This window comes from Pristiophorus japonicus, chromosome X, assembly GCF_044704955.1.
Source record: "Pristiophorus japonicus isolate sPriJap1 chromosome X, sPriJap1.hap1, whole genome shotgun sequence".
Lineage (NCBI taxonomy): Eukaryota > Metazoa > Chordata > Chondrichthyes > Pristiophoridae > Pristiophorus > Pristiophorus japonicus.
The window spans coordinates 20,218,943-20,245,100 of NC_092010.1; the positions used below are offsets into that span (position 1 = coordinate 20,218,943).

Here is a 26,158-nt window from a genome sequence, read left to right on the forward strand (position 1 = left end):
ATCCACGTAACTGAAGTCCCTCATCCCTGGAACCATTCTCGTAAATCTTTTCTGCACCCTCTCTAAGGCCTTCACATCCTTCCTAAAGTGCGGTGCCCAGAATTGGACACAATGCTCCAGTTGAGGCCGAACCAGTGTTTTATAAAGGTTCATCATAACTTCCTTGCTTTTGTACTCTATGCCTCTATTTATGAAGCCCAGGATCCCATAAGCTTTTTTAACCGCTTTCTCCACCTGCCCTGCCACCTTCAACGATTTGTGCACATATAAGAATGTAAGAACATAAGAAATAGGATGTAGGCCATACGGCCCCTCGAGCCTGCTCCGCCATTCAATAAGACCATAGATGATCTGATCACGGACTCAACTCCACTTCCCTGCCCGCTCCCCATAACCCTTTATTCCCTTATCGCTCAAAAATCTGTCTATCTCCACCTTAAATATATTCAATGACCCAGCCTCCACAGCTCTCTGTGGCAGAGAATTCCAAAGATTCACAACCCTCTGAGAGAAGAAATTCCTCCTCATCTCAGTTTTAAATGGGCGACCCCTTATTCTGAAACTATACCCCCTAGTTCTAGATTCCCGGGGGGGGGGGGAACATCCTCTCTGCATCTACCCTGTCAAGACCCCTCAGAATCTTATACGTTTCAATAAGATCTCTTGAAGTCGATCTCTCGCATCCTCACTGTTCACTATACTTCCACGTTTTGTGTCATCTGCAAATTTTGAAATTGTGCCCTGTACACCCACATCCAAGTCATTAATATATATTAAGAAAAGCAGTGGTCCTAGAACCGACCCCTGGGGAACACAGTCCGAACTACAACCGTTCACCAATGATCTCTGTTTCCTGTCACTTAGCCAATGGAGAGTCACAAAATCCTGTCTGGTTGTTGGAGATCCTCATGATAATTTACGGAAGTTATTCGTTAATTCATAAGACTTCAAAGCAACGAATTGAGCATTGCTTCTGCTGCTAGCGTATGATTGGGCCAGATAGACGGATCCCAACCTCCTCCTGCTGGTGTCTCTGCTGTTCCTTAACCATCCCACTGGAGGGAGTGGATTTTCGATCTGGGCAGCAGCCGCACTGTCAGCGACTGGGAAAAGCCAGAATGCGGAATTCACTCGTCCGTTTGAGGAGAGGGGGAAAAGGATGCATTTAAATGTTTAACAGGTAGGACTTGCGCACTGGTCCTAGGCACTTGCATTTAGTCGATTGTAAGAGGCAGTTCTGCTGGGCGCCTTTTGATTTTTAAATGTCAATCTGTCAAATGTCATCCAAATGAAGGTTGTAAAATCTGCTTTAAAAAAAACCCCGATTCCTTCATCACAATCCTGAGAAAAGAGCCTTGGAAATCCGCCCCCTTCTGAATTCGATTATTTGCCTTGTAAAAATAAAACAAATGATTTCTACCTGGGACGGTCGAGTTTGAAAGAGAAACAGACGGGGCTGGTCTCTTATCTGTGCCTTTGGCAAGCATGAAATGCAGGGGGAGAAAATAAAACCAGTGATGCTCAGTGCACAGCCTTCAGCCCATTGCAGCAGAAATACAATGTGTTTTTTTGGATCATTGCTGAGCTATTGTGAGACTGCAACGCCGGCGTGTGTGCATTTTTCAAAGCTTCAGCGGGTCGCATGATGTGGAGAGAGTAGTGGTCATTTTAAATCCGCGCACAGCTCAGATTTGTCAATATTTAAATCAGAAATGTGGTTTGTTGGAGGAGGTGCTGTCTGATCTGCAATATCATTACATGAGCATGTCAACATGGTGGATGCCTGCGGAGAATAGCCAGTTCAGGAGGTGCATGTGATTTTTATTGAGCTCTAATTTGCTGGAATGCAGCATTGGCCGTTGCCACACAGATTGCACACAGTTTCCGAAAACCAAACTCTTTCCATCAACAACTCGTATTTAGACAGCGCCTTTAACCTCCCAAGGTGCTTGGCAGGAGCGCGATCAGACAAAATGAAGAGATATTATGGCAGGTGAGAGGTCAGTTTTAAAGAGCGTCTCAAAGGAGGAGAGGGTTAGTGTCTCGGCGGCTGAAGGCACGGCCACCAATGGTGCAGCGAGGAAAATCGGGGAGGCGCAAGAGAAAGAAAAACTTACATTTATATAGCGCCTTTCACGACCACCCGACGCCTCAAAGCGCTTTACAGCCAATAAAGTAGTCACTGTTGTAATGTGGGGAACGCAGCAGCCAATTTGTGCACAGCAAGCTCCCACACACAGCAATGTGATAATATGTCTTTGTTATGTTGATAAACATTGGCCAGGACACCAGGGATAATTCCCCTGCTCTTCTTCGAAATAGTGCCATAGGATCTTTTACATCCACCTGGAAAGCAGCACCTCCGACAGTACAGCACTCCACTGCCTAGATTTTTGTGCTCAAGTTCCTGGAGTGGGACCTGAACCCAGACCTGAGTCCACAACCTTCTGACTCAGCCGAGTGTGCTGCCCACTGAGCCACAGCTGACACACGAGGTTGGCATTGGAGGGGCGCAGATATCTCGGGGAGGGGGGGGGGGTTTGTGGGGCTGGAGGAGGTTGCAGAGATAGGGAGGGGCGAGACCATGGAGGGATTTGAAAACAAGGAAGAGAATTTTAAAATCGAGGCGTTGCTTGACCGGGAGCCAGTGTAAGTCAGTGAGCACAGGGGTGATGGTTGAACGGGACTTGGTGCGAGTTAGGACACGGATACAAGTTAGGAGTTGTTAGGAATCTTCTAGTTTGTATTCATTTCTCTGCACATTTTTCTTTTGCGCACTCAGCGTTGAACGGACAGCATGAGGGAGCTGGATTAACAGCTGCCATTGGAGTAATGGGATTGTGGAAGTATCCTAACTGAATCACTGTGGGACTCAGGACCTCCCTCAAGCCAGTTCCCCAGATGAGGCCATCAGCAGTCACTCTTTATAGGTCGGAATCGGCAGGTGCATTGCGATTGGGGCGAACAGGTTAATCAGGCGGATCGGAGTTTGAATGTGGTGGGGGGGGCGGTGACGGGGCAGTAGGAATTAGACAGATGCGAGGGGCTGGTAGGATCTGGATTAGATGTTGACCCTTCAACTCTAGGACAATTCAGCCAAGACTGACGGGATGACAGTCTCCTCTGTCTGCTCTCCTAAGTGCAGTGAGTTTGAGCAGTCGCAATCAAGTACCCAGTGGGCACTAATTAGCACTAAATTAGCAATCTCACTCCGAAGATGGCTGATTTAGAAGTGCCGGGACAATACATGATACAGCAGGAATGCTTACCCGAGGCTGAGGCTGAGACAAATTGTTGGAACAGATCAGACGGAATTTTACTCAACACCTAACTATGTCGTACCTGACCTGGGAGTGCTTGTTGCTGACGTTGATATAGGAAAGCGTTCCATTCCCCCGGCATTAGCACCCTTGCCTTCATGAACACAACATTCAATAAAAGAATCATTCAGAATGTGTCAGTGTTAGCTGTGGCTCAGTGAGTAGCACACTCACCTCTGAGTTAAAAGGTTGTGGGTTCAAGTCCCATTCCAGAGACAAGAGCACAAAATCCAGGCTGACACTCCAGCGCAGTGCTGAGGGAGCGCTGCACTGTCGGAGGTGCCGTCTTTCAGATGGGACGTTAAACCGAGGCCCCGTCTGCTTTCTCAGGTAGATGTAAAAGATCCCATGGCACTATTTTGAAGAGGAGCAGGGGAGTTATCCCTGGTGTCCTGGCCAATATTTATCCCTCAATGAACATCACAAACAGATTATATGGTCATTATCATGTTGTTGGTTGTGGGAGCTTGCTGTGTGCAATATTACAGCAGTGACTACACTCCAAAAAGTACTTCATTGGCTGTAAAATGCTTTGGGACATCTGGTGGCTGTGAAGGGTGCTATAGAAATGCATGTCTTTCTTTTCTCAGTTAAAGCTCAGGTTTGAATGATGTCACAGGATGATACAGATCGAACACTAACAGAAAGTTGATTGCAAACTGGGCAGGAGTGGAAGCTAAACGCACCAATTTATAATAATTTTAGGAGGGACAGAATAGGTAAGAAAGGAGAAGGAGGAATGGGAACATTGGGGAAGGAGGGAAAACCTGCTGTCGGAGAAGACTGATGGTCACAGAGGTTCAGAGTGAGTAAGGTCAGAGATCAAAGATAAAAAGGAATTGTTCCATTAGTGGGGTGTACGAGAAACCCCCTAACTGAGGGAGAGAAATGGAAGAGTAGGCAGACCAGGGAGACAAGTAGAACAAACAACATTATTGTTCAAGGAGATTTTAATTACCTGCTTATTGACTGGGACAGAGCAGGGATAAACGGGGGAAAAGGGAATAGAATTCCTGCATTGTGTGTCGGACTCATTCCTCAAGCAATTTGTTCACATGCCTACAAGGGATGAGGCATTGATAGATCTGCTTATGAGATAAATCGGGTAGGTGAGTAAAATGTGGGTGAGCACCTCAAGTGTGACGACCATAAGATGATGAGGTTTCATCTTCAAATAGAAAGGGAAACGTAAGTACATAAACAAGGATATCAGATTGGAATAGGGCAGATTTTAGAAAGGCGAGTGAGCTAGGAGAGGCGAGATGGAAAGATAAATTGACACACAGGACTGTAAGCTCAGCAGGGGGTTACTGGTAAAAAGGAGATAACATTGTAGATTATATACTAGTGTTAAAAGGACTCTATTTCATGCATCATGATGCCTTGGCTAAATAAGAGAGATTAGAAGCAAACTAAATTTGAAGCCTATTGGTGTGATTAAAAATAAGAGAATATGAGAAAATAAAGGAAGAAGTTAAGAAAAACACAAGGAAGGCAAGGAGGGATAAGGAGAGAGTCGAAAAAATATTAAAATGAACAGTAAAGTTTTCTACAAATCTATCAGTAAAAAAAAAAGAATTGTTGAGTGTGAAGAGGGACCCCTGAGGGGAAGGAGAGTGAGTTAGTCGAGGATTGCTGCAAATTGGCAGGGGATACTTAACAAGTGTCTACTTTGGTGTTTACCAAAAAAGAGAATGATATTGGTAGGAGGTGAAAGCTGAATTGAAAAGGACAAAAAAGGAAAGACTTGCATTTCTGTAGCGCCTTTCATGACCACATGATGTCCCAAAGCACATTACAGCCAATTATGTCCTTTTGAAGTGTAGTCACTGTTGTAATGTCGGAAACGAGGCAGCCAATTTGCACACAGCAAGCTCCCACAAACAGCAATGTGATACTGATCAGATCATCTGTCTTTGATGATGCTGATTGAGGGATCAATATTGTCCAGGACACCAGGGAGAACTCCCCTGCTCTTCTTCCACGAGTGTCGTGGGACCATTTACATCCACCTGAGAGAGCAAAACGGGGCCTCGTTTTAACAACTTATCTGAAAGACGGCACCTCCAACAGTGCAGCACTCCCTCAGCACTGCACTGGAGTGTCAGCCTAGATTTTTTTGCTTGGAATTGGAACCAAACCCTCAACCTTCTGAATCAGAGGCAAGAGTGCTACTCACTGAGGCACAGCTGACACTTGGCTAAAAGTGAGATGAGAAATAATGTCATAAATAAAAAGTTTTAGAGAAGTGAGGATTGAATAAGTACAGTGAAATCCATGATTGAAATAAGTCCCTAAAAAAGGATGCCTGCTAGATACCTTGTTGAGAATGGTGTTGAACGTTTTCAGGATAGGATAGATTACGAGATAATCATTTAGTCCAGGGAGCGCAATGGTTTCTGTGCTGCTCATCATCATAGGCAGTCCCTCAGAGTCGAGGAAGACTTGCTTCCACTCTAAAAGTGAGTTCTCAGGTGACTGAACAGTCCAATACGGGAATTACAGTCTCTGTCACAGATGGGACAGATAGTCGTTGAGGGAAAGGGTGGGTGGGACAGGTTTGCCGTACGCTCTTTCCTCTGCCTGTGCTTGATTTCTGCACGCTCTCGGCGATGAGACTCGAGGTGCTCAGCGCCCTCCCAGATGCTCTTCCTCCACTTAGGGCGGTCTTTGGCCAGGGACTCCCAGGTGTCGGTGGGGATGTTGCATTTTATCAGGGAGGCTTTGAGGGTGTCCTTGAAACCTTAGGAAATGCTGCAATAAGGCAAGTCACAATCTGCGTCTGTGTCAATCACTGGCACTAAAACTATAAAAATAATGAAAATTCAGCAGCTTGCAATGGCTTGGACCCGTGTATTATGGTTGCTCTCAAAATGGTATGAATAACACCTGGAGCTCGCTTGCCGTGTAGGAGTTCCGAGTTGGAGTTGTGCTGCTGGAGGTGTTGTCTATAAACATTTTCTGGTCAAGGTTGAATAGCGGGAAATATGAGGATGAATATATATGCTGGAGTATTGCTTCATTACATTTGTGGATCATACAGTATCTTTATACACTTTTACAGCAGGTGATTAAATGGATTGGGCAGATTGTACATGGGCTGTGGAAGGGGCATGCTGCAATTGAATCGACTCTTGTTATTACATGCATCATTTTGTGGTAGTCTTATATATATCTATATATAGCACTACATATTTCGTATCTCTATATAAAATACATTTATAACTCCTCAGCTGGCCATAGGAACTATCTAATAAATGTTTCTTAGCCAACGGTCTCTGATTTGCATAATTTATTCAGTCATCCCCCCCCCCCAGAACAACCTTAGTAAATGCTGCAATAATATATGTTGATCACTAACCACAAGGCAAGTCACAATCTCGGTCTCTGTCAATCACTGGCACTGAAACTATAAAAATAATGAAAATTCAGCAGCTTAGAATGGTTCGGACCCCAGTATTATGGTTGGTCTCAAAATGGTATGAATAACATTTCTGTTGCATTATTGGGGAATGCGGAGTGCCAAAGTGTCTGTGAGCCAGAATCTTCGAGAGGTGAAAGCCACTTTATAAAAGCTGTAATTTTATGCCCTTCATGCATATAATAACCTAAATTAGAATTGATAAACTTCATTCATTCATAGGCAGTCCCTCGGAATCAAGGAAGACTTGCTTCCACTCCGTAGTCCTTAGGTGACTGAACAGTCCAATACGAGAACCACAGTCCCTGTCACAGGTGGGACAGATAGTCGTTGAGGGTAAGGGAGGGTGGGACAGGTTTGCCGCACGCTCCTTCCGCTGCCTGCGCTTGATTTCTGCATGCTCTCGGCGATGAGACTCGAGGTGCTCAGCGCCCTTCCGAATGCACTTCCTCCACTTCGGGCAGTCTTTGGCCAGGGACTCCCAGGTGTCGGTGGGGATGTTGCACTTTATCAGGCTCAGAGATGTATGGCTCAGAGACATGGACCATGTACAGTGGACACCTCAAGTCGCTGGAGAAATACCACCAACGATGTCTCCGCAAGATCCTACAAATCCCCTGGGAGGACAGACGCACCAATGTTAGCGTCCTCGACCAGACCAACATCCCCAGCATCAAAGCATTGACCACACTTGATCAGCTCCGCTGGGCAGGCCACATTGTTCACATGCCAGACACGAGACTCCCAAAGCAAGCGCTCTACTCGGAACTTCTACATGGCAAACGAGCCAAAGGTGGGCAGCAGAAACGTTACAAAAACACCCTCAAAGCTTCCCTGATAAAATTGTTAAACTACTCCTCTTGTGGTGGAAATGGAACACTCAGTGCTGTACCTTGCTGGAGCAGGGCATCTCATCGGATAGGCTTTTTCCTGCACCTTTCAACTCGAAAAATGTTCTGCGCCGTAAGTTGCAGGAAGTGAGAGCTGATAACGGTGTGGCGAGGGCATCTGGGACCTCGGTGAACGGCAGGACCAACAGTGTATCTCCTGAACCCGTGAGATATAAAGATTGAGAAACAAAGAGGGATGGCGGAGAAAGAGGGCGAATTAGTGTCAAATCAGGTACAAAAAGAGAAATAAAGGGAGGGGAAGAAAGATTGGATTAAAAGAGAGAGAGAGAAAAAACAGAGACGGAAAGGAAAAGTAAGAAAAAAATGTAAATTTTGGAAATTTTTGAATCTCTAACAACAATTTACTACACGCAGGAATGAGATCGAACAGGTTAAATTGCTTCCCTTCTGGGCCAGAGAAATTGATTGGCATTGCATTAACAATGATCACATTGTTAAAAAGGTACTTGCGCTCTTAATAACCAGACTTAACTATCTGCAGGGAGTTTAGTGGACAATCCATGTGCAAATCCAGCAAGTTCTAAAAAATAACTGAGAGGCGATGGGCAAGTTGGTGTGTGTGAGGAACAAACGGTGGAGCAGCGCAAATCGACCAACAAGTTCTGGAGATTCGTAACTCACAGCATATCTCTTGTTCCCCTGAACTTCTGGCCGATTTGCACATTACCAACGCTCTACATCATTAACACACCGTTATTCTTCCAGCAAGATCCAGCCCTGTGTTTATAGATAGGACCTGAAGAACTGATTCATATCTGCACTGTTTGTGACTTATTCAATCCATCTCCCTGCTGGGATACATTATGTGGTCATTAACTTCCCAAAATCTCAGCCTGCAGTTATAAAACACATGAGGGTGGAAATTCGCTCGTGCCTCTCTTGCGGCGTTAACCCGGACGGGGCGGTAAATTTTGCGGCGGGAAATGGCTTGCGTCTCCAGCCGCAAAATTCACCAGCTGGGCTCTGAGTATGGGGCGGCGCTCTAAGGGAGGTGTTCTCTCAGGGCGCTAGGCCGGCTGAGCAACTGAAAATCTCGAGTTAAACAGACGGCCGCGGAGCGCCGCGAAAATAAATCTGAAAAAAGCCCACCAAAAACATTCCCAATACATTACTGACGCCACATCCACATGAATCGCAAAAATTTAAAAAAAAACAATCACAGGTTGAATCTCTAACAACAATTTACTACATGCAGGAATGAGATTGAACAGGTTAAATTGCTTCCCTTCTGGGCCAGAGAAATTGATTGGCATTGCATTAACTGATTGACATTCCTTCCCTCACTGCGGCCGCTACAGCTCGGGCCGCCCGCTTTCCCAGGCGGTCCCACTAGGGGGCGCTGCAGGGCGCTACGGATCGGGCGCGAACCAAATATCGAGCCGGTGTCGCAACCGGGGGCGTTGCACACCGGCTCGCCTCTCCCGGGCGGTAATGTTCCACGCCCCCTCAAACCCTGCACCGAATGTCCAGCGGGGCGCTGGAAGCTGGCCGCTGGGACAGGAAGTGCTTACCGCCGCCATTACCGCCCCTCCGCGGCGAAAACAGAGGCGGCAAAAGACCGAAAATCCAGCCCACGGTGTATAATGGAACCAAAAGCACATTTTGTGCAACTGGATTTATGAAATAGTTACACGTACCGCACAGAGGATTTCTTTCTCCATCGTGGTGGGACTGGTTGGTGCAGTGGCTGAGCAAACCGTCCTCTCAATTCTAGGACCTGGCTTTGAATCTTCCCCCGATTTGATGGGCTGAAAGTCAGCTCTCTTTACTGAAGATTAGGGACCTTAGTGAAACGTTCTAAGGCACAGCGTAAGGGCTCAGCCTCGAGGCTGTGCTGCACCTGACCCGGGGTCGTTTGATGCCGACACTGGGAACCTGAAGGTGGGAAAGTGTTCCATTCCCTCACCATGGGAAGCCCAATTCGCAATACTGTTTTTAACATAAAAAGGACGTCACCTCTATAAAATCTGCTCTATATTTCAGAGATGGTGATGTAACTGAGAACAGATGGCATTATTGGGTAAGGAACTCGCAGTGATGTCACTTGAACCATGATCCAATCTGCACATCAGTATCGTACATGATTGAAAGGTTTCCATCTCAGACGTATAATTAGGATTTTAACTACACTGTTATAAATAGAGCAGTTCTTCGGCTCTCTGCTGTCTGAATTTAATTTTCTATTGCCCCCTCTCCTGCTCGTTCCTTTCTGTGTTCAGTTACGTTCCTCAAATGGAATAGACTTGTTTCAGAGCATGTGGGAGGTGCCTTCAAGTTATGACTTATTGTGAGAGCAAGTGGAAAAAGCAACAGTTTCCCAGCAGGCACAGGGAAGCATGGAATCCAGCAGGCGATTGAAGTGTATAAGATTCTGAGGGGGATTGACAGGGTAGATGCTGAGAAGCTGACTGGAGAGTCTAGAAACATAGAAACATAGAAAATAGGTGCAGGAGTAGGCCATTCGGCCCTTCGAGCCTGCACCACCATTCAATAAGATCATGGCTGATCATTCACCTCAGTACACCTTTCCTGCTTTCTCTCCATACCCCTTGATCCCTTTAGCCGTAAGGGCCATATCTAATTCCCTCTTGAATATATCCAATGAACTGGCATCAACAACTCGCTGCTATTTCATTTTTATTAATTGATTCCAACATTTTCCCCACTACTGATGTCAGGCTAATTACCCATTTTCTCTCTCCCTCCTTTTTTAAAAAGTGGTGTTACATTAACTACCCTCCAGTCCATAGGAACTGATCCAGAGTCGATAGACTGTTGGAAAATGATCACCAATGCATCCACTATTTCTAGGGCCACTTCCTTAAGTACTCTGGGATGCAGACTATCAGGCCCTGAGGATTTATCGGCCTTCAATCCCATCAATTTTCCGCCTAATAATGCTTTCCTTCAGTTCCTCCTTCTCACTAGACCCTCGGTCCCCTAGTATTTCCGGAAGGTTATTTGTGTCTTCCTTAGTGAAGACAAAACCAAAGTATTTGTTCAACTGGTCTGCCATTTCTTTGTTCCCCATTATAAATTCGCCTGAATCTGACTGCAAGGGACTTGTTTGTCTTCACTAATCTTTTTCTCTTCACATATCTATAGAAGCTTTTGCAGTCAGTTTTTATGTTCCCGGCAAGCTTCCTCTCGTACTCTATTTTCCCCCTCCTAATTAAACCCTTTGTCCTCCTCTGCTGAATTCTAAATTTCTCCCAGTCCTCAGGTTTGCTGCTTTTTCTGGCCAATTTATATACCTCTTCCTTGGATTTAAACTATCCTTAATTTCCCTTGTTAGCCACGGTTGAGCCACCTTCCCTGTTTTATTTTTACTCCAGACAGGGATGTACAATTGTTGAAGTTCATCCATGTGATCTTTAAATATTTGCCATTGCCTATCCACCGTCAACCCTTTAAGTATCATTTGCCAGTCTATTCTAGCCAATTCACGTCTCATACCATCGCAGTTACCTTTCCTTAAGTTCAGGACCCGAGTCTCTGAATTAACTGATTTAACTCTCCATCTTAATAACGAATTCTACCATATTATGGTCACTGTTCCCTAAGGGGCCTCGTACAACAAGATTGCTAATTAGTCCTTTCTCATTACACATCACCCAGTCGAGGATGGCCAGCCCTCTAGTTGGTACCTCGACATATTGGTCGAGAAAACCATCCCTAATACACTCCAGGAAAACCTCCTCCACCGTATTGCTACCTGTTTGGTTAGCCCAATCTATATGTAGATTAAAGTCGCCCATGATAACTGCTGTACCTTTGTTGCACGCATCCCTAATTTCTTGTTTGATGCTGTCCCCAACCTCACTACTACTATTAGAATTAGGGGCACAGTCTCAGGATAAGGGGATGAAAGGACTGGGATGGAGAGAAATTTCTTCACTCAGAGGGTGGTGAATCTTTGGAATTCTCTACCCCAGAGGGCTGTGGAAGCTCAGTCGTTGAGTATATTCAAGACTCTTCTAATCTCAACGCCGCGAGCGTGAAGAGGTCAGGCGCAGGCAGCGGAAGGGGCGTGCGGCCAATCAGTGCCACCCCCACTTCCCACCTGTGACAGAGTCTGTGGCTCTCGTATTGGACTGTTCAGCCACCAAAGGACTCACTTCAGGAGTGGAAGCAAGTCTTCCTCGATTCTGAGCGACTGCCTATGATGATGAGTATATTCAAGACTGAGATCGATGGATTTTTGGACACTAAGGGAATCAAGGGATATGGGGACAGTGCAGGAAAGTGGAGTTGAGGTCGAAGATCAGCCATAATCTCATTGAATGGTGGAACAGGCTCGAGGGGCCAAATGACTTAGTCCCGCTCCTAATTCTTATGTTAAGAGAAGTTTCCTCATCTTCCCATTAGTTGGAGTCATAGAATCATCGAAATTTATAGCAGGAAGGAGGCTATTTCGGCCCATTGTGTCCGCGCCGGCCGACCAAGAGCTATCCAGCCTAATCCCACTTTCCAGCTCTTGGTCCGTAGCCCTGTAGGTTACGGCACTTCGGGTGCACATCCAAGTACTGTTTAAATGTGGTGAGGGTTTCTGCCTCTACCACCCTTTCAGGCAATGAGTTCAAGACCCCCACCACCCTCTGGGTGAATAAATTTCCCCCCAACTCCCCTCTAAACCTCCCCCAATTAATTTAAATTGATGCCCCCTGGTTGTTGACCCCTCTGCTAAGGGAAATAGGTCTGTCTTATTCACTCTATCCAGTCAAAACAAGAGTCAGCATAAGGATGAAAGAACACAACAATTCAACTATCTGATTAATGAGCTCGTATAAAGTCGAGATCCTTCACTGTCAGGTTGTTATTACTCCTTGGCTTATAAGAGTGGGCAACATGAGGTATTTAAAAAAAATTCTGAAGCAGAAACACAAAATTCTCTCTAATCAACAAAATGACAGGGAAACGACAGCTTACAGGAAACCCGATCGCTTTATTTACGAAGAGACACGTGTCTGGCGCAGCTCACCAACAAGCAAGGTCATGCACTGCAAATATGAGATGAATTAAACAGAACGGGATGGCTGCTAAAACACTGCAGCCAACAAGACCCTCGACATCACCAAAATATGGAGTCTGCACCGTGTCACTGGCTGGAATCTTTACCCGAGAGGTGGGGCAGGGGCGGGCAGTCCGGCAAGCAGGTCACCATCCTGAAGTTCTTCACAGCGCATTCTGCACTGCGCGTTTAACATAGAAACATCGAAAATAGGAGCAGTAGTAGGCCATTCGGCCCTTCGAGCCTGCACCGCCATTCAATATGATCATGACTGATCCTTTATCTCAATACCACATTCCCGCTTTCTCCCCATACCCCTTGATGTCTTTTGTGTCTAGACATCTATCTGTCTCCCTCTTAAATATATTCAGTGACTTGGCCTCCACAGCCTTCTGTGGTAGAGAATTCCACAGGTTCACCACCCTCTGAGCAAAACATTTTTTCTCATCTCGGTCCTAAATTTCCTACCCCATATCCTGAGACTGTGACCCCTTGTTCTAGACTTCCCAGCCCGGGGAAACATCCTCCCCGCATCCAGTCTGTCCAACCCAGTCAGAATTTTATACATTTCAATGAGATCCCCCCTCATTCTTCTAAACTCTAGTGAATACAGGCCTGGTCGACCCAGTCTCTCCTCATACGACAGTCCTGCCATCCCAGGAATCAGTCTGGTGAACCTTCGCTGCACTCTCTCTCTGGCAAGTATATCCTTCCTTAGGTAAGGAGACCAAAACTGCACACAATACTCCAGGTGCGGTCTCACCAAGGCCCTGTATAACTGTAGTAAGACATCCTTGCTCCTGTACTCAAATCCTCTTGCAATGAAGGCCAACATACCATAACTCAATGACATCAATTGAAACAGTCATGCGGGTTTGCCAGCCCAATTAAACGGAGCGGGTCTGCTGACTCGTTTTCAGCACAGACATTTAAGGCAGCCTTGCACGCATCCCAGTTGGAGGTTGCTGGAGGTGTTGGGAGAGGTGGCAATTGATCGATATTGCGGCGATTTGTGTGGGCCCGAGCAGACATGGAGTCATGGCGACAGACGGCGGCGCCCAGCTTCTCTGATGCCTCCCCGGTCCAGGGAGTCCCGAGCACGCAGGGAGGTCCTGTTCCCTGGGGATGGGCGCAAAAGAGCAGCCGGAGACATCAAGAGGGCATGGCTGGAGAGTGCGGAGGAGGTCAGCAGCAAGGATGTGGTCAGCCGGTCCTGGATCCAGTGTTGGAAAAGATTTAAGGATCTCATGAGGTCAGGAAAGGTGAGTGCAAGGCCACATTCAACTACATCCTGATGTGCGTGTCACCTCCAACCCCATCACTCTGCCTTGCCAAGCTGCCTCCTGTACGTCACTCCTCTCACTGACCTACCTTGCAGGTGCACCCATCGCTCTCTGTCTATGCCATCTGACTAGCTACCGCTGACACTCACCCTCATCCGAATGCAAGCCTACAAAGTAACGGCACAGAAGGAGGCCATTTGGCAATGCCATGCCACTCCCTCATAGTCACCCTCGACAGATGTAGCCCATCCATCCCTGACACTCATTCCATCGCTCTCACTCAGAGTTCTTCTCTACTTTCCTTCCTCGCAGGAAAAGAGAGCCCAGAACAGGAGAGAGGGGCAATTAGCTGGAGGTGGCCCTCCAATTCACGGCAACCTGACTCCAGCAGAGGAGGAGGCGCTCGCGAGTTGCCGAGCTGCTGGAGGTGGGGAACGGAGAGAGGGGGACCTCCCGGCAACCTGGTGACAGAAGTACAGCCACATGACATGCACTCATGGTGACTTGATGCTAGCAGCCAGTGACATACAATCGTGTGTTTAATGGTAACGTCGCACGTTCCTTCCATTACATTCCTAATTCATGTTTTTACTCTCCCACAGGTCCATCAAGTGACCCCCCCCCCCCCCCTCCCCCCACCGCCCAGCTGGAGGAGGAAGATGAATCCTCAGAGGAAGTTTCACTCTCTGAGGTTGCACCGTCAGCAGACCCAAGTGCACCCAGCACCAGCTCAGATCTGCGCACCGCAGTGGGTCCTGCCAGACATAGAGTAGCCTCCTGGCGTCTCGCAGATCACAAGTGAGCAAGGGCAATTGGTGGAGACAGGGCCAGCAGGGGAGAGTCCTCGCTGGAGGGCGCAGGACGCTCCAAGCTCTACTCAGCTGCATGCAGATCATAGAATGATAGAAATTTACAGCGCGGAAGGAGGACATTTTGGCCCATTGTGTCCGCGAAGGCTGACAAATAGCTACCCAGCCTAATTGCACTTTCCAGCTCTAGGACCCCAGCCCTATAGGTTACAGCACTCCAAGTGCATATCCAGGTACTTTTTAAATGTGGTGAGGGTTTCTGCCTCTACCACCCTTTTCAGGCAGTGAGTTCCAGACCCCCACCACCCTCTGGGTGAAGAAATTTCCCCTCAAATCCCCAATTACTTTAAATCTATGCCCCCCCCCCTGGTTGTTGACGCCTCTGCTAAGGGAAACAGGTCCTTTTCCAGACCCCTCACAACTTTCTACACCTCAACCAGGTCTCCCCTCAGCCTCCTTTGTTCCAAACAAAACAGCTGAGCCTCGGGGGGGCCATCGAGAAAGAGGGCGATGTTGGAGGAGCAGCAAAAATTGTGCAAGGCTCTGGCAGTTTGCAGCTGCGACGTGCATGACTGTACAGAGAATGGAGGAGTCCCTCTCCAACAGGACCACCACCGTCTCGCCGGCGATGGAGATGATGTGCTGTTCCATGGAAAGGATGGTCACTTGCATGGAACAGCTGATGCGCCAGTTGAACAACAGCATGTTAGCCGTGGACCACAGATTGCAGACTTTCATTGACCTCACCTCAAGCAGGGATACCAACCTAGACTTGGCCGTTGATCGCCCCACTGCTGTGCAGCAAGGTGCTCTGCAGCTCAGTGTTAGCAGAGAAGTGCGGGTGGCCCATGAGAAGGGTAACGGTGAGAGGGGACATGGAAGTGGGGGCTCTGCTCAAAGCGCTCCCACTTCTCCCACGTTGCCCCCCACCCCCCTCAGTCAGAGCCCCACATGCTGCCTTGGATCCCGAAGGCTGAGCCTGCTCCTGCACAGTTGCAGGAGGAGCAGACTTTGGCGGGGCTCTAAATCTCAGAGAACTTCCACCAAAAGTGTCTACGCAGTCTCAGCAGGGAGGTGAGCTGCCGGCCTCTACCCCTGCTGAAGCCTCGGAGGTTGTACCTCGTAGAAGCAAGCAAAAAAGAACAAAATACACCATCATCATCATCATTTCATAGGCCGTCCCTCGGAATACTTGCTTCCACTCTAAAAATGAGTCCTTAGGTGGCTGTACAGTCCAATACGAGAGCCACAGTCTCTGTCACAGGTGGGACAGACAGTGGTTGAGGGAAAGGGAGGGTGGGACAGGTTTGCCGCACGCTATTTCCGCTGCCTGCGCTTGATTTCTGCACGCTCTCGGCGATGAGACTCGAGGTGCTCAGCGCCCTCTCGGATGCACTTCCTCCACTTAGGGTGGTCTTTGGCCAAGAACTCCCAGGTGTCGGTGGGGATGTTGCACTTTATCAGGGAGGCTTTGAGGGTGTCCTTGTAACGTTTCCTCTGCCCACCTTTGGCTCGTTTGCTGTGTATGAGTTCCGAGTAGAGCGCTTGCTTTGGGAGTCTCGTGTCTGGCATGCGGTCAATGTGGCCTGCCCAGCGGAGCTGGTCGTGCATGGTCAGTGCTTGAATGTTGGGGATGTTGGCCTGGTCGAGCACACTAACGCTGGTGCGTCTGTCCTCCCAGGGGATTTGCACAAGGGGATGCACATGGATGTTTGCCAAAATGTTAGTGTTACGTATCAGGTCTATGATGCACAAAAATGTATTTCTTTGCACTAGTTTCCCAAATTGTCTATTTTTGCCTGCTACCTGGGAAGTGGCTTTGTCACTTGGAGAGAATGGTGAGGCATTACTTAATCTCAAGCAATGGGGGTTTGGGTCACAGGAATGGCGTGGTCATTGTAGGACTGCTTTGTGGTGTTGTGGGGGTGGGGGCGGGGAGGGGGTGGGTTGTGGGGCCGGGGGGGGGGGAGTTGGTACAACATCTGGGAGCCAGATGGGTGCACTGGTACAAGTTAAGTGAATCCGGCCATTACAAGGCCATCCCAGGCAGCAATGTGGCATCTCCACTTCGGGTTCCTCCTCCTCGTGTTCCACCTGTTCCTCCACCGAAGAGACTCTGTGCTCTGCACCTTGCTCATCTGGCAGCTCCAATCCTCGCTGCTGCGCAGCAGACCACGACGATTCTGGAGACCCTGGCTGATGCGTGCTGAAGGGCTCCTCCAGATCTGTCAAGGCATCTGAAGCGCATCGTCAGCATACCGCTTGCTTGCTCTATGACAGATCTGATGGACACGTGGCTGTCGTTGTAGCGCTCCTCGGCTTCAACTGCTTGGCCTCCTCCACGGTATCATCCACCACGTCTTCAGTGGATAGCCCTTGTCTCCAAGCAGCCAGCCAATAAGTGTGTTTGGAGCTGTGAAGAGCTGAGGGAGGATGGATTGGCGCAGCACAAAAGAGTCGTGGCAGCTGCCTGGGAATTTGGCGCACACATGCACAATGATCCTTTTATGGTTGCGGACGAGCTGCACATTGAGGGCGTGGAAGCCCTTGCGGTTCGTAAACACTCCTGGGTGGTGATGGGGTGCCACGTGTGCAGTTGATGACCCCCCCCTGCACCTGCGGCAAAGCCAAGTGCCCACTGAGTAACACTGGCTTTCGCAGTGGCAAAGTTCACATGATTGTGAAACATCGGTGACCTGCGCGATGCATCTGTGGAGGGGGGCCGACTGCGAGATGCCGCAAACGTCTGCTGCAGATCCCTGGAAGGAGCCTGAGGCGAAGAAGTTGAGGGTGCTGGTGACTTTGACAGCCACTGGTAAGGCACGTCCACCCGCTCCTCTGGGCTGCAAGGTCTTCCTCCAGCAATCTGTAAATGTCTGCCATGACCTGGCGTGATCGCCTGAGCCTCCTGAAGCTCTGCTGCTCCGTCATGTTGAGGAAGCTCATCCTCCGCCTGTATACCCTGTGTTGGGGTTAGCGCCTCGGGCACTGTGCAGCCCTGCGCTGATGCCCTCTGTCCTGTGCAGCATCAGGTGGTTGAGGAGAAGGTTGGGGTTGTGGTTGCTGCTGGTGTGGTTGCTGCAAACCAAGCACTAGGGTTTATTTCTAGAGGTAGAGAATTGAAAAGTAGTGAAGTTACGGTAAACCAGTATCGAACCTTGGTTAGACCACACTTGGAGCACTGTGTACAGTTCTGGTCGCCATATTATAAAAAGGATACAGAGGCACTGGAGAGGGTGCAGAGAAGATTTACAAGGATGATACCAGAAATGCGAGGGTATATGTATCAGGAAAGGATGAACAGGCTGGGTTTCTTTTTTCTCTTGAAAAAAGAAGGCTGAGGGGGTGACCTAATAGAGGTCTTTTAAATCATGAAAGGTTTTGATAGAGTAGATACAGAGAGAATGTTTCCACTTTAGGGGAAAAGCATAACTAGAGGTCATCAATATAAGATAGTCACCAAGAAATCCAATGGGAAATTCAGAAGAAACCTCTTTACCCAGAGAGTGGTGAGAATGTGGAACTCGCTGCCACAGGGAGTGGTTGAGGCGAATAGTATCGATGTATTTAAGAGGAGGCTAGACAAGTATATGAGGGAGAAGGGAATAGGGGATTATGCTGATAGATTTAGATGAGGAAAGACGGGAGGAGGCTTGAGTGGAGCATAAACACCGGCATGGACTGGTTGGGCCGAATGGCCTGTATCTGTGCCATATATCCGATGTAATCCTATGTATGTAACAGGCCTGAGGGGCTGGTCTCCTCCTGTTGCTTTTTTTCTGAGATCCAAGGTGAGGCAGCATAAGTGGCATCCATTGCTGATCTAATACATGCCAGGTAAAGTTGAGAGCAGAGGTACTTGTAGTGGGGGTGACCAGCAATGAGGTGAGAGTGGCTTCCGAGGATGCAGAAATCAGCCGCAAACTGTAGAAAGCTAAATCTGTGCACAAAATGGTGTCAGCAAGAGTCTTTCCCTGAGGCAAGAAAGCAGGTGTAAGGTGTGTATTAATGCGCTTTTTCCAGCTATCACTGAATGCACCCGCACAATGTTCACTGAGCGTCCACCTCCCCTTCACAGGCGAGGTCCCCGAGGTGCGTGAATCCCGTGCCCAACCGGGTTAAAGTTCAAACCTGATGTTATAAAGGCCGTTAAGGGTCTGTAAACGAGCAGTTAACGACCTCACTGAGGTCGCCCGCCTCTCACGAACGGGTCCGTGGCGCGCCTCGAAACGCGCCCCAGTGAAAGTCAGACGTCGGCGGGATGACGGCGGGCTCCCGACGTGCTGTCCATTTCTGCGGTTCCCGCCCCCAAACCCGCACGCTCTCCAAGATGAAAATTCGGCCCGTTGCTTCATGTCCCTACTGCACGGGATTTGCATAATGTCGCTCTCTGTGCCTTTACTGTGTGCAGCGTGCACAGTATTACTCTCATTGTCTATTCAAAGTAGGATACATCAGTGATCCATTTGTTCACTATTCAACAATATGTTGCTTTGTTCTTGGGACAAGCAGGGACTTCACAACAATTTTTGTTTTGTTAAGAAGCAGCAGTGAAGGGCCGAGGCCCATGGTGGAGGATAGCGCCAAGAATTGACAAGAGTAGGAGAGATGATGAGCTAAGTAATAGTTTGGTGACACCAAGCCTGGCTTTTTGAAACAACAGCAGATTGTAGTTGGAAAGGAAGATTGAGAGAGGTGAGGTCTGCCACAGCTTGGAGGGCTTGGGAATGAAGTAGAGCAGGAGACGCTGTGATTTCAACACAGTCGCTGGAGAAATACGATGTCTGCAAGATCCTACAAATCCTCTGGGAGGACAGACGCACCAACGTTAGCGTCCTCGACCAGGCCAACATTGAAGCACTGACCACACTTGATCAGCTCCGCTGGGCAGGTCACATTGTCCGCATGTCAGACATGAGACTCCCAAAGCAAGCGCTCTACTCGGAACTCCTTCACGGCAAATGAGCCAAAGGTGGGCAGAGGAAATGTTGCAAGGACACCCTCAAAGCCTCCCTGATAAAGTGCAACATTCCCACCGACACCTGGGAGTCCCTGGCCAAAGACCGCCCTAAGTGGAGGAAGTGCATCCGAGAGGGCGCTGAGCACCTCGACTCTTATCACCGAGAGCGTGCAGAAAACAAGTGCAGGCAGCGGTAGGAGCATGCGGCAAACCAGTCCCACCCACCCCTTCCCTCAACGACTATCTGTCCCACCTGTGACAGAGACTGTGGTTCTCGTATTGGACTGTTCAGCCACCTGAGAACTCATTTTAAGAGTGGAAGCAAGTCTTCCTCGATTCTGAGGGACTGCCTATGATGATGACAAGGAGTGGGAAGATATGTTGATGGGGTTAGATGAAGAGGGGTGGGAGAAGGCCCATGTGGAGCATAAACATACACTAGTTGGACCGAATGACCTGTTTCTGTGCTGTAAATACTTTGTAAGAGTGGTTCATACAGGATATTTGGAGATTAGGGGAAACAAGGGAGGAAAGTTTCGAGGAGCATTGACCATAATGATGTGAACAAAATAGAGAGAGAGACAAAAAAAAAGTTGTGATAGAGATTGGTGAGCCTGTTGCCTGAAATGAGCTTTTGACCACATAGCCGCAGCATAATTAACACCACCTTTTTCCACCTCCATAATATCACCCACCGCCGCCCCTGCCTCAGCTCATCCGCTGCGGAAATCCTCCGACAGTGCAGCACTCCCTCAGCCCTGCACTGCGAGTGTCAGCCCAGATTATGTGGTCAAGTCTCTGGAATGGGCCTTGAACCCATGACCTTGTGAGTGAGAGTGTGACCCACGGCTGACACCATGCCCAGATCCCGTGTCACAAACAGACACGGGACTCGACATGTCAACACAAGATGTGCTGCACGTTGGCACAGTGCCTCCATCCTTTTCCCTTGACCCTCCCTGAGCTATTCAAGGAAAAAAAACAACGTCCTCAGTTGGCTTGTGGGCTACAAATCCTACCCGCCTGTTGCCATCGATAATGTACCCTCTAAAAATTGCACGAATAGCAGCAGAGGAGCACTACCAAACGACATGTGCCCCTACAGGAGTGATCATTGAGAGGACCATTGGGATCTTAAAGGGGCGCTTTCTCTGCCTTGACGATTTAGGAGGGGCTGTGGAATATGCTGCAACATATGTGCCCTGCATAGTTATATCCCACTGTGCCCTGCACAACTTCACCATCCACAAAGGCCAGGACTTGGACATTGCCCATGGCTGCTTTGGAGGCACGGAAGAGAACATAAAGATGACTTTTACTCTGAGGGTTCCTCAATGACACTTGCAAGGGACACCAGAGAACAACCGATCCCAGATACCTTCTCTTCTGTTAAATACTGTCTAGCTTGGTCGCCATGCCATAACTCCTCCCCCATCAAATAAAGGACGAATCCTTCAACCCAGTACCCATCCTAGAACATGACTCCACATGCCTCTTCCTCCCTCTGTGACCATGCCAGTAATCATCACCTCGCTGAATGAGTCAGCAAAAGAAATACATTTATATAGCGCCTTTCACGACCTCAGGACGTCCCAAAGTGCTTTACAGCCAATGAAGTACTTTTGGAGTGTAGTCACTGTTGTAATGTAGGAAATGCAGCAGCCAATTTGCGCACAGCAAGCTCCCACAAACAGCAATGTGATAATGACCAGATCATCTGTTTGACTGATGTTGGTTGAGGGATAAATATTGGTCAGGACACCACGGATAACTCCCCTGCTCTTCTTCAGAATAGTGCCGTGGGATCTTTTACATCCACCTGAGAGGGCAGACGGGGCCTCAGTTTAACGTCTCATCTGATAAACAACATCTCCGACAGTGCGGCACTCCCTCCGCACTGCACTGGGAGTGTCAGCCTGGATTTATGTGCTCAAGTCCCTGGAGTGGGGCTTGAACCCGCAACCTTCTGACTCCGAGGCGAGTGTGCTGCCCACTGAGGTATGGCTGACACGACACCAAATAAGTGCACCCTTTCCTACATGACTAACCTCACAGAAACCAAAGTGCGATGTCCGTGCACATTCTGTTTGATTGCAATGAAGCCCAAAATCGACAGGAACCAGCATACTCGTTCGTAACACTGGGCTCAATTTTCCCCAAAGCATTTTTTTGGAGTACTCGAAGAGTTATGCCCGATTTTTGGGGGCCTAAGTACGCCAAAAAACACATATTCTAAGTTTCCCCGTTGGATTTCTTCATTTTGGCGCAGCCTAACCTGTCCTTCAGTTTTGGGGGTGGAGCCTTGGATCTGCGCCAAAAAGATCGAGCTGCCATGGTAACCAGGGACACAGTGTGAGCTGAGGCTACAAAGTGAAGCATACAGCCAGCTCCCAACACATTAAAATAATTGAGAAACACACAGCACCAACTTACCTCCAACCCCGCCCGAAGGGCTTGCTGGTCCGGTCCCATTCTCGGTCCCCAGACTCGCTCTCTCTCTCTCTCTCTCTGTGTGAGTGAACCGGGGACCGAGAATGGGACCGGACAGCCTTCGGGCGGGGTTGGAGGTGAGTTGCTGCTATGTATTTTTCAATTCTTTTAGTGTGTCCGGGTATTGCTGCGCCGATTTCCTTACCTGCGCCGATTTCCTTACCTGCGCCGATTTCCTTACCTGCGCCGATTTCCTTACCTGCACCGATTTCCTTACCTGCGCCGATTTCCTTACCTGCGACGATTTCCTTACCTGCGCCGATTTCCTTACCTGCGCCGATTTCCTTACCTGCGCCGATTTCCTTACCTGCGCCGATTTCTTTACCTGCGCCGATTTCCTTACCTGCGCCGATTTCCTTACCTGCGCCGATTTCCTTACCTGCGCCGATTCCCTTACCTGCGCCGATTCCCTTACCTGCGCCGATTTCCTTACCTGCACCGATTTCCTTACCTGCCGATTTCCTTACCTGCGCCGATTTCCTTACCTGCACCGATTTCCTTACCTGCGCCGATTCCCTTACCTGCGCCGATTTCCTTACCTGCACCGATTTCCTTACCTGCCGATTTCCTTACCTGCGCCGATTTCCTTACCTGCGCCGATTTCCTTAACTCTAGGGAAGGTTTTTCAGGAGAGGCCACATACACTGGCCTAAGCAGAACTGGAGTAACTCTCAGCTGGCCAAACTTGCCTAAATGGCCAGAATCGGCACGGGTGGCTGGTTACGCCCCTTTTGGCTGAAAAAAAAACTGACCTAAAAAAGTCGTAACTAACTGAGTTACGCTGGTGCAAATTGATCGGGGAAACTGTGGTTTTTCAACTTAGGCCAAAAGAAGCAGCCTGCTCCAAGAAAACGGTGCAAATCAGTGGGGGAAATTGAGCCCACTGTGTCTCCACTGGCCTTTCTTGCTCCTATCCTAGGGTTCCCAACCCTCTCGCTTTTTTCGATGGGAAGCTCCCGATATCGATGGTTCGTATCCCGAGCACTGCCACTGGTAACTCGGGGCGGGGGGCAAGTTTCTTTGGTAGATGACCTGCCTTTTGCTGCACATTATTTTATTGAGATGGAGAATGGGGCTGATGTATTTAAATGGTGCAGTGGCCAATCGGTGGTTCACCGCTGCTGCACTGTGCCTCCTTGCCGCACTTCTGCAATTCTGGAAGCTTGTATTGGGTTGGAGGGAGCTCAGCTCGAGTTGGTGCTGCTGCTTGGGTGTGCCCAGGTGTGTGTGCTCGGGTGTGTGTACCTGAGTGTGCCCGGGTGTGTATGCTCGGGTGTGTGCCCGGGTGTGCCCGGCTGTGTGTGTGTGCCCGGGTGTGTGCCCGGGTATGTGCGTGTGCTCGGGTGTGTGCCCGGGTGTGTGCCCGAGTGTGTATGCTCGGGTGTGTGCCTGGGTATGCCCGGCTGTGTGCGTGTGCTCGGGTGTGTGTCCGGGTGTGCCCGTGTGTGTGCCCGGGTGTGTATGCTCGGGTGTGTGCCCGGGTGTGTATGCTCGGGTGTGTGCCCGGGTGTGCCCAGCTGTGTGCGTGTGTCTGGCTGTGTGCCTGGGTATGCCCGGGTGTGCCCGGGTGTGTGTGTGTGCTTGGGTGTGTGCCAGGGTGTATGTGCTCGGGTGTGTGCCCGGGTGTGCCCGGCTGTGTGTGTGTGCTTGGGTGTGTGCCTGGGTGTGCCCGGGTGTGTGTGTGTGCTTGGGTGTGTGTGCCTGGGTATGCCCGGGTGTGCCTGGGTGTGTGTGCTCGGGTGTGTGACTGGGTATGCCCGGGTGTGCCTGGGTGTGTGCCCGGGTATGTGACTGGGTGCGTGTGTGTGTGTGTGCCTGGGTGTGTGTGTGTGCCCGGGTGTGTGCCTAGGTGTGCCTGGGTCTGTGTGTTCGGGTATGCCTGGGTGTGTGTGCCCGGGTGTGTGTGCCCGGGTGTGTGCCTGGGTGTGTGTGTGTGCCCGGGTGTGTGACTGGGTATGCCAGGGTGTGCCTGGGTGTGTGTGCCCGGGTGTGTGACTGGGTGTGGGTGTGTGCCTGGGTGTGTGCTCGGGTGTGTGCCTGGGTGTGCCTGGCTGTGTGTGTGTGTCCGGGTGTGTGCCTGGGTATGCCCAGATGTGCCCGGGTGTGTGTATGCGCCCGGGTATGTGCCTGGGTATGCGTGTGTGTGCCTGGGCGTGTGCCTGGATATGTGTGTGCCTGGGTGTGTGTGCCTGGGTATGCCCAGGTGTGCCCGTTTGTATGTGTGCCCGGGTGTGTGTGTGTGCCCGGGCGTGTGTGCCTGGGCGTGTGTGCCTGGGCGTGTCTAGGCATACCTTGGTGTTCCTGGGTGTGTGTGCCTGGGCATACCTGGGCATGCCTGGGTGTACGATGGAAGGTCGGAGAGCGAGGCGCAAATGGTAGGAGGCAGAAGAATCTATATTGAGAGGGAATTTTTGCAAGGGCCTGAGCCAGGAGTGCCTGCAACTTATTGAAGGTAAACAAACACATCTCCCGCCAGTGACAGCACAGTGCGGAGCAATTACTCTCAGGTTTTATCTGGCTGCATTGAGTGCTTTTGTGTGTTGGCAAACCACAACATTAAGTTCGATATCCCCTGGACACTGCTGCAAGCAAGTTAAGGAGCCCAGGAGAAAAATCTCTTCAGCGTCTCATTGGTGCGACTGTGTGATCACTGCGCTGGTGCTGTGAGTGCGGCTAATGGCGACACTACCGTAAAGCCAGTGATATTTCACTTTATCGTCGAAACCCAGCCTAACTCTGGTTTGTGGGTGATAGCAGCATTCTGCACTAATCTGGTTTTCAATGGCGAATTTCGGAGGTGACCCTCCGTAGACCCACAGTCTCTGTAGCTCTGAATGTACCGCTTAAAACACAAGAAGTACCATTGTACTTACAATGCTGACTGGTGTAAGGATAATTCCAAGTCTAAAAATTGGGTTTCGCAAAATCGATGAATTCACGGTTGATTATACCTTGTGTCATCGTGCATTTTCCATTCACTATGAAGGAAGACGAGCCAGTGTCACACACACAGAACGTGCAAGACACAAAGATGCGGGGAACAAATACTTCATATTCTGTCTTTTCACAACACAGGACACACCTCAGGAAAACCTTGTGACAGCAGCAGAAATAGGAGACATTTACCACAGTGTGATTCATCACTCGTTTCAGTCAAGACTGTGGTGATAAATTGCTTCTCCTAGATTCAGAAATTGCCAAAAAAAAAAGCCTTGCGGTTGCACAAAAGCAAGGCACATCGCTGAGAGTGTTTGAGCTCTGAAATCGCAGCAACGTTTAGTTAATGATCTTCAATTAGCACATTTTTTTCTCAGTTGGAACAGATGCCTCAAGTAAGAGAAATGAAACATTTTTCCCTGCAGTTGTTCAATCATTTTTGAGGACGGAACCGATTAAACATGACTTACTTGATTTTTACCGTAATAACAATGAGCGAACTGGTGCCATTGTGGCATGCCTTTTGTACAATTTAGAAGAGACCGGCCTTAGTATAAACTGCATTTTGTCCTGATTATGTGGCTGATAATGCCTCTGTCAGTTTTGGGAAACACAAGTCCGTTTACCACCAACTGAACGACAAAATTATTCAGATTGGATGCCAGTGTCATGTAATTCATGACTGTGTTCAGAACGGCATGAAAGCTTAGGGCGAGAAATTCAACTCATTTGCGCCTCCCGTTAGCGCCCCCAACAGGGCGCAAATGCCTTTGCGACCTGGCGCGGTGCTGTTAACGACTCCCGCCATATTGGGCGGGGGTTTAGCGATGGCACTACGGCGTTGCGCCCCGATCTCCTGCGTCCGGAGACCGTGACGTCATCGCCGTGCGCATCCGTTAGTACCCCGACCTGAAATTCACTTCCGCCCCCCTGCAGTAGCGCCGGGCGCAAACACCTCCAGCTGCAGGGGGCGTGTGTCGGGCGGCCGGCCGTTACCGGGGCGATGATTAAAGGCG

The 26,158-nt window shown here is 49.3% G+C and overlaps 1 protein-coding gene across 3 annotated transcripts in view; it reads left to right on the forward strand.

Annotated features, from left to right (window-relative positions):
• The first annotated feature begins 1,093 nt into the window (after window positions 1–1,093).
• b4galnt1b (beta-1,4-N-acetyl-galactosaminyl transferase 1b) overlaps window positions 1,094–26,158 on the forward strand; it is a 109,097-nt gene continuing 84,032 nt past the window's right edge. For 2 of the 3 annotated variants that reach the window (XM_070869445.1, XM_070869449.1), the window contains exon 1: window positions 1,094–1,180. In XM_070869445.1, coding sequence (XP_070725546.1) covers window positions 1,170–1,180 — 11 coding nt within the window. In that variant the 5' untranslated portion in view covers window positions 1,094–1,169. Of the gene's footprint in view, window positions 1,181–21,588; window positions 21,714–26,158 lie in introns of those variants that run through there. The other variant, XM_070869447.1, reaches the window with a different exon arrangement.